The sequence below is a fragment of the Lonchura striata genome, chromosome 7 (genome assembly GCF_046129695.1).
Source record: "Lonchura striata isolate bLonStr1 chromosome 7, bLonStr1.mat, whole genome shotgun sequence".
Taxonomy (NCBI): Eukaryota; Metazoa; Chordata; class Aves; order Passeriformes; family Estrildidae; genus Lonchura; species Lonchura striata.
Window position 1 is genome coordinate 16238260 of NC_134609.1, and position 8743 is coordinate 16247002.

Genomic DNA, 8743 nt, shown 5'->3' on the forward strand with positions numbered 1-8743 from the left:
CACCTGGAGTGCTGTGTCCAACTCTGGGGTCCTCAGCACAGGAAGAACATGGAGCTGTTGGAGTGTCTCCAGAGAAGGCCATAAAGCTGGGAAGAAAGAAGGAGCACTTCTGTGTGAAGTGCTGAGAGAGCTGGGGTTGTTCAGCCTGGGGAATAGAAGGCTCCAGTGCCACCTTATTGGGGCCTTTCAGTGTTTAAAGAAAGATTCAGTGTTTAAGAAAGATTCTCCAGAGTATTCACCACAGTCTGTTGTAACAGGACAAGAGGTAGTGGGTTTAAACTAAAAAGGGTGGATTTAGTTAGGATCCAAGGAAGTATTTGACAATGAGGGTGGTGAAACACCAGCACAGGTTGCCCAGAGAGGTGGTAAATGTCCTATCCCTGGAAACATTCAAGGCCAGGTGGGACAGGGCTCTGAGCAACTTGTTCTTGTTGAAAAGGTTCTGCTCATTGCAGAGGGATTGGAATAGATGAGCTTTAAAGGTCTCTTCCAGCCCAAACTGTTCTGTGATTCTATGAAATGGGACATCATGCCCTGGCTGGCAGCACAGAAGGTTGTCCTGCTTCTAAAGCAAAGGGAGAAGTGTCTACCTTTCCTAACAGGATTTAGAATCTCTCTTGGCTTGGATAACTGGAGCTGTCTCGTGCTCCACATTGTAATGACTAAGAAATGAAATTTTTAAAATCAAACTCAGTAATGGAACTCTAACTTTGCTTTACTAACTAATTGAAATACTGTCTTTCTGCTCTCATATGTGCCTCTATTTAACAAAATAAGTGAGATGGGGTTTATTTAACAGTGGCAGGGAGGTAGCATAAGGGATGGCTGCTCTTCTTTTTTTTAATTTTTAAGAATTTTATAGCAGACGCGATGTGAACTTCTTTTAAAGAGACAAAATTACTCCATGCATGTTCACCACTCCATCATTCACTCCAGTAAGTAAAAAGAACCACTCAATTAATTTAATCTGAAATGGATCAGTTCAAAATGTACAGAAAAAGCAGTACAAATTTACAAATATACATAATCTGATTTTGCATTCTTCTGTCATCATACTTTGTAGTAGCCTAGTTTTAAAAAAATTCACTTCCCTGAAAACGGTCTCCTCGCACCTTCACAACATTATATCTGAATCCTTCAGTCCAGAGGGGTACGTGGTGGTTGGAGCTCTGTCCTCGAGCTCGTTATCAACCACGATTGCCAAACCCTGTGTAAACACCATTGCTCAACTGCTTCATTAAATCCACTTGGCACCTCAGCATACCTTCTTCCAATGCTCTTCCACATACCGCCACTCAATTCACAGGTTATTTTAATAGTGAGACAAGGCAACAGTTGCAAGTATTTGCTATTTAGAGCTATTGGAAGGCTTGAGAAAAGTTGCTAATATAGTTGAAAATTCTGCCATTTAAGACAGAATTTATGATGCTGGCAAAAATTGCATTTAGAGCAATTGCATCTATTAAAAAAAAGCTTAAATAATGAACATAATTTAAAATTATTTTTAAATAAATAAATAATAAATATAAATAAATAAAGCCATTTTAGAGCTAGTGGAATTGTAACACTCAACCTGTCTTCTAAAATAATTTCTTTGCAGATGTCTTGCAGTTTTCAGTGAAGGCACCTCAAATAATCCAGTGCCATAAATATTTTCAATAGATGTTCAAGGACTTTTTCATCCAGGTTTGTGGGAAGCATTTCAAAGCAGCAAAAAGAGCGTGGTCTGGTTTCTGTCGTCAGAATTTACCTAGATGGGCACTCTTTTTGGAATTGTCTTTCAGGCTGTTGAATATCTCTTTGGTGCCATTCTGCCACTGAAGAACAAGATCCATAGGGGTTTTCCCTTCCTGGTTAAAAGAAACAGAGGAATATTTAATTTCATCCAGTGATGACTAAGTCATTGTTTTTTTCCTAAATACCTGTTCAGTGCACCTGCATGACGTGAATCCCTTCTGCACACACAGGCTTAGACTTATTCTTGCACCCCTGGGGTCAGAGTATTTTTGCTGTACAGATCTAGTCCCAGTCCTGGTCAGACCCATGATGAAAACTGCCTGGGTTTCAGTGGGTTTAAGCAAATGCTGTGACCAGCAGAACATGCAGGTCTTCCTTTTGTTCTTGTTTCGAGTGATTAGAAATATATTTAGGTGCAATCTCAGTAAGACAGTCTTCCATTTAATGCAGAATTCAGGTAAGAGTTTAATTACAGTATGAGCCACAGGAATTAAGTAGGACCAAGTTTTGTGTGCAAACAAAATCTGGGACGGCAAGTCTCTGTCCTTTGGGGCTGTACCTTCCACAGCTGTCATACTCTGATGAGGGATAATGCCAGGAGTGGCCACACTTCAGGGAGGTGGGCAGATAGTAGGGAGTACAGAGTGCTCCAGTGACTTTTCCTCCTTGTCCCCTGGGGTTTTGTCTGATTGTCAGTCAAAAACATTGACTGGCAATGGTAAAACCCATGCTACTGCTGCTAGGTTTGGATTTGGGAGAAGAGGTCTGTTAAGTGCTGTATTTTAACAAGTGGTCACAGAGCTCGAGCAGTGCTGCTGCTGCAGTGGCTCTGGGCACAGCCAGGTGTGGGACTTGTCTGTGCTCAGCCACAGGGATTTGTTGTTAGCAGCCGGGCTAACAGCCACTCCTCCAGCTGTAGTGCTGGGGCTGGCCCTCACCGGTGGACTTAGCAAAAAGATTTCTCTTACCAGCTAAGGTCTTTGTTGTCTCAGTGGTGGTTGAAGCCCAGGAGCTGTGCAGAGTAAGTGTCCTGTCTATTACATCTTTTCATTATATGAGTAATTAACAAGTCATAGAAAGGTGTGATGTTGTCTAAATAGCAGATAGTGGGTTCTGGTTTTAAAAGAGGTACTGGCTTTTCCTATTTTCCCTGACCTTCCCCAAGTTACCCCTTCCCTGTCTCAGCTCTGCTTTCATTAGCTCTGAAGTGTTCTAATTAAGCCCAGCTCGAAACCTTGCTCTGGTGGGAAACTGACTTTAAAGCTTTTTAAAATTACTTGGATTTTGTGCTATTACTCACGCAGTTCTTTAGAGTCAGATCTGCCCCGTGCAGGATCAGAAGCCTGATGATTTTGTAGCGGTTCAGCCTCACGGCGTCGTGCATTGGCGTGTCCCCCTCCTAGAGACGCGGAGCCGGCGTCAGTCCCGGCGCTGCTGCCGGGCCGGGCCGGGCCGGGCCGGGCCGGAGGAGCTGGAGGGCAGGGGTGCTGCTGCTTACCCGGTCTCTGGCGTTGAGATCTGCCTCGCAGGCGATGAGATGCTCCCCGCAGTCGTAGCGACCTGTTCGCACAGCCACGTGCAAGGGCGTGCTGAGCAGCTGAGGGTCAGGGCAGGAGATGGTCAGTGGCATGGAACGGGTGAAAGCTGCTTTAAAATCAGCTGCCAGAGATTATCTACTGGGAGCAAGGGTCAGCTTTTTGCCACAAATTTAAAAAGCTACAGAGCTCCAGAAGCACGTACCTTGTCTCTTGCATTTATGTTTATCCCTTTGTCCAGTAAGAATTTCAGAACATCCAGATTTCCACCCCGGCATGCCCAGTGCAGAGCTGTAGAATGAAGCTGTAATAGGAAAACGAAATTAAAAGTATTTTAATACATCATTATATTAAAAAATGACTATTTTAACCAGAGTTATAAATTAATCCAAATTAATTTTATGCGATTTAACCTTTAGCACTTCACTGTGATCACACAGTGAAGTGCTCTAGGTTAAAAAAAAAATTCTAGTAACAGCTTTTCTTATTTTGCCCTAATTTCTGCAGCGCTGTGAATTTCTCACTCTTCACATTCATTGTATGGTACTCCTAAAGACAGAGATCTTGGCAATACTGCTGTGAAAGAGGATGTGTTTTGTCTATTCCTTGATCTTAGAAGTTACCTTTAGCCAGGTATGTGCTAGTTAATGTTTTTCATTTAATGCCCTTTTGGTTCTAAAATGCATAGAAAATTAAGCTCAAGGGAAATAATAGTTCTCTTTAAAAAACAAACAAATCCCCAAGTTATGCAAGTCCACAAAGTGAATTTAAACCCTTCTCCTCTACAGGATCCAGCATCTGCCCTGAGCTGTGCGGGAAGGAGTGCCTTGATGCTCGCCCTCTGCCTGTCGCTCCTCCTGTTCCTCGCTCCGAGAGCCCCGCCGGGCTCGCAGGGGAGCGGCGCTGGCCAGAGCCGGCGGGGGAGCTGCGGGAGCTGCGGGTGCTCGGGACCCTCGGCCGGCATTGCGGAGGGGCAGGGGGCTCTCCCGGACACAGCCTTGAGATCCTGGTGCGGTGCTGACCCGGGGACAGCGCTGGCAGCACTGCCGCCAGGCTGAGGCGGCCGCCTGGCCTCACTCTCCCTCCTTTCCCCAGGCTTTCTTGCTTGTGCCACCCTGCCACAGCGCTTCCTGTGTTTCCCAACAACCGCTCCGGCACAGGGAGGCAGGCACTCCCTCCTGAAACCTCTTCTCAACAATGTTGTTTTAAAGATAAATTTCAAAGACATCGCAAGGCCTTTTAGTACTCCTCCTCTGTGAGAAGCACTTCTATAAATGGTTCTCCTGGCACATATAAGGCAGTGAGCAGCTTTGGAAAGAGGTGTGAGTGGATGTGCATACCATGTCTTTCTGTTCAAGTTTGGCTCCAGCTTCCACCAGCTTTTTCACCACCTCTAGATGTCCTTCAGAGCATGCCCTGTGCAGCGCAGTGCGTTTGAACTGGCAATTGAAACAGTGCAAAGTTAGATATTACATATGGCACAAAACATCTTTAAATCTCTTCTCCTGCCCTCCCTAGGATGATGGCAAATACATACTCCTTGCTGGTTCCTTTTAGAGAGCTAATACTTTTGAGACCTGAAATATGCTAAATTTTAGTAGCAACCTAATAGCTGAGAGCTGCCTACCCAGCATTTTAAAGGATGGGAGAAGTATCTGCAGTATGGCATCCAGATTTAAAATGATGCCTGTTGAGTTCCCCATCCAACATGCTACACTGTGTCTTGAAAATACAGCTCATGCATTATGGAGTATGAGGGCAGCCACTTATTTCTGTTGTTCTGCAGAAAAATTTCTTATCTCTTTTTCCATAGCATTGGAAGCACCTTTTACAGAAAATCAGGTTCTCCTGGGCACCAACAGCCTTCTTTTAAATATAAAGGTCCTTTTTGAGGTAATACAACTTTGAAGGGTCTCAGTGGCCACTAGAAAATTTGATGTACAAAACTTACGGCATTTATTTACTTTCCCCCACCCCTTTTTGCCTCTCATGAGGGTGGAATCTACAAAACCTCATGGTAAAAGTTATTTTTGTTCTCTTCTGTAGCAGGTTTTGCATTAGGAAGCAGACTGTACCTTATCACAGACATTTGGATCCCCTTTGTCTGACAGGTATTTTTCAATTACTGGCAACTTATTCTCCAGTGCAGCTTTGAAGAATGTGGGAATATCCACGGGTCCTGTCTGAAGGAAAGAATATAGAGAACATAAATGTGTGTGGCACAAACCCTGATTAATACTTTCCCAGAATAAGCTACTTGGAAGTAACTTACAATAACTTCTGGTTCAGGTTTCTTTAAAACAGGCACTTTCACTTTCTTGCATCTTTTCTTCTTCTTCAGCTCAATAATTTTTTCAAGATCCTCCAAATTTTCAAGTTTTGACCTGGCCTCTAATTTCTTCTTCTTCAGCTGGAACAAATCAGGGAAAACAGCAAGTTGAGCTGTGTGACCACCTCTCCCTTTCAGAGTGCCAGGACAGCAATGTGATACTATTCAGCTGAATTCAACTAAGACTGGATGAACTTAGAAATAAATAGTTTAATTTTTTTTTCAGATAGGGTTTCTCTAGACCTGCTTATAAAAAGCATCTGGGCATGAAATCAGTGTGGGGTACTGCTGACACCAAGGGCAGGTGTGTTGCCTGAACTGAGCTGCCATTAGGTGTTCTTGGCTTCAGGACAGTCACAAATGGGTTAACTCAGGGTGAATACAGATGACAGATTCTGTCCCATTGTGTGATTAAGGGTGAATACACTGGTGACACCCTGTCAGATGGTATATCGTTTTGTCAACTGAATTCTTACTCAAGTTATTTCCACCTTTTCTTTTTATTGTTCTCTGCATGTGTGGTTTGGTCTGCAGGTCATTGGTCTAATAGAAAATAATTATGTTGAAGTTTAAGAAGTAGTTTTTATTCTAGTGTTTCTGAGACTGACTTTCTTCCTCTTCATGTTTTAGAAAAAATCTTATTTCCCCTGCTACTTAAAGTTGATAATTTCCAAATCACTTTAAATTTTTAGGCCAGTTGATTGCTTATTCATTAAAAAAAAAAAGATATTACAGCTACTGTGTTATGTGTTATTGGGGGGAAAGAACATCAGTACTTAAGGATCTAGGGAGAATTGTCATGCTCCAGGAATTGAAATTAGTACTTTTCTGTAGACTAGTATGAGTTTCATTTGTAGCTGTTCTTCCCAAATGTGCTAGTAAATGTAATGCCTTGTTTTCATAAAAAGAACATTTTCATGTTAATTAAGGCTTCTGGCTTCAGAAATGCACTCTTACATCTTTTGTGGGTTAGTGATTTTTGGTAGCAGTCATTAGGTGTGCAAGCTGAAGGTGTCTCCCTGGCTCTGACTGCTCCCCCTGCACTGACAGCTAGCAGCAGCTGAGCCTGGGCAGAGGAGGTCTCAGGGGTTCAGGCAGGCAGTATGGGGTGGTTTAGGTTCTGCCTCAATGTGTTACTGCCTGCACCCACAGGCTACAGAGGTGAGCACACCTCCGTGGTCTCCAGTGGGCTTTAGACCAGCCTTCTTTCATGGTAGTTTCCCAAGGGTTTTTCTAGCTCACCATGTATTTCTAACTTAGAGAGTGGCAGAACTTCAAGGACTGCAGCAGGAAATGCATACATGATGATAAAAATCCAAGCAGAAAACCCAAGAGCCTACCTCTGCATCGAGTTTTCTCTCCTTCTCATAAGCCAGATCACCTCGGGCCAGTGAGTGCTCAGGGATTGTCTTTAGGTCCTCCTGCTTCTCTAATCTTACTGCAGCTTCGTACTCTCCGTTTTTGAAGTCCTCAGGGAGGAAGCTGCCAGTCTCTTTATCATCCACCTTCTTCCCAGTCACCTGTAAAGGCAAACATGATATAATATAATCCATGCATTCCTGACTGCAGCAGCCACCACCTGGAAACATGGATTGCCTCGGCTGATTGCAGCTCATTCCTGCCCTCTCTCAGTGTGTGACAGCCAGGACAGGCCGTTCTGCCTGTGCTTGGTTAGCTGGGGATGCAGCTGGTTGGGACATATCTCCCATGCACTTAAATCGGGTTGCTGAGGGATTTCAAGGCTGGTTTTATCCATTGCTGTCAGTACCAAAGTCCCACTCATAGCAGAATGGCAGAAGCTATGTGGTGCTGTGCAGCAGCACAGCTTTCAATAGTTTTCAGAAATATTTCTGATGCCAATTAAGTGTGTATGAAGAGATGACTTGTTAAACTTAGTAGAGGCAGATGTGTATTTTGAGAGTGGTTCATGTGGCCTAGACTTTCTGTTTGATTTTATTTGTTTAGAGTCTAATGCAGAAGAAACTGTGAGAACCTTGCCAAAGATTTTAAGACAGCATTAATTACTTAGGCAGCTGTATCTTAAGCAAACCATCTGGGAAAATAAGTGCAGTGTTTTACTGAATCTTTCCCATTTTCCCAGTTTCTCCATCAGATCAGACATTCTTAGTCTGAATCCTGCAGTGGAATGTCCCATTATTTGTGGTCTAGACCTAATTTTTCAAAGACTTTTACATCATGAACAGAGGTGGCTGTAGGAACGGTTAGTTTATTATTAGAAAACAATACTATTATTAAGCTGCTAATTTAGTGTTATAAAATACTGTAGTTTCCAAGCACTATTATGTTGTCCCAGTCACTTGTTATATAGGAATTACTTTGTGAGATCATAAAATTACTGGCTTCTAAAAATATATATGAATTAAAACCAAGGACAGAGTCAAATAAATAGCTACATTTTGGTTGATCTTTGCCTGGTAAACTATGCTGTGATGCCAAATCCAAACAGCTGTATAGTTATATCTGTGATGAGACCCTTTCCCAAAGAAAACTTAAAATTATAATATAATATAATATAATATAATATAATATAATATAATATAATATAATATAATATAATATAATATAATATAATATAATATAATATAATATAATATAATATAATATAATATACATTATATGAGGGTTTGCACCTAGACCACAGCAGTCTAACTTGCTAAATCAGTGATCCACAAAGGTCTTCTTTCTGTGCCTGGTCCAATGGCAGTCTAGAAAATAATGAATTGTGAGTAAATGAAGGAAGGTTGCACCTACCAGCTCTTCTACTTTCATCATCATCGTCATATTTGCTGGTGATCGAAGGCTGTGCTCCTGTATGGCTGGAACCTCCCAGGGCTCAGGCCAGCTCTGCAGGAACCACCACGCTCACTGCACTTATATATCTTTGGGAGAACTGTGCTTGAATGAGATAATCTTCCAACCTGGGAATCCGAGTATGCCCCTTGTGCTTGCCAGCTGAGAGGTGGCTCAGGCTCATTCCAGACACGTTAATGAGCCAGATCTGGTGTCGAGGCAGCGAGGGGCGTCAGCTGGGCCAGGAAGGGGGAGAGCCCCACAGCCCCACCACAGTATGGGAATCAGAATGAAATGTGAGCTCATCATTCCTTTGGCAATGACTGCACTG

General features: G+C 42.9%; 1 protein-coding gene across 1 annotated transcript; it reads right to left on the reverse strand.

The window, feature by feature from the left end:
• Positions 1 to 948: 948 nt before the first annotated feature.
• Positions 949 to 8451, reverse strand: ANKRD1 (ankyrin repeat domain 1). The gene is made up of 9 exons (XM_021540137.2): positions 8374 to 8451; positions 6942 to 7121; positions 5545 to 5682; positions 5348 to 5455; positions 4613 to 4711; positions 3478 to 3576; positions 3236 to 3334; positions 3038 to 3136; positions 949 to 1850 (listed from the first exon to the last, which is right to left on the reverse strand). Exons 1-9 carry the CDS (start codon positions 8401 to 8403, stop codon positions 1740 to 1742), a joined length of 963 nt encoding a protein of 320 aa, XP_021395812.1. The 5' UTR covers positions 8404 to 8451; the 3' UTR covers positions 949 to 1739.
• Between the last annotated feature and the right edge of the window lie 292 nt (positions 8452 to 8743).

What these genes read in the sequence shown, in the direction of transcription:
- ANKRD1 (XM_021540137.2), bottom strand. Translation starts at nt 8,403, where the DNA reads ATGACGATGATGATGAAAGTAGAAGAGCTG. An exon ending in TGATGAAAGTAGAAGAGCTG is followed by an intron (nt 7,122 to 8,373) that starts GTAGGTGCAACC and finishes TTGCCTTTACAG; the next exon opens with GTGACTGGGAAGAAGGTGGA. An exon ending in ATCTCAACGCCAGAGACCGG is followed by an intron (nt 3,137 to 3,235) that starts GTAAGCAGCAGC and finishes CCGCGTCTCTAG; the next exon opens with GAGGGGGACACGCCAATGCA.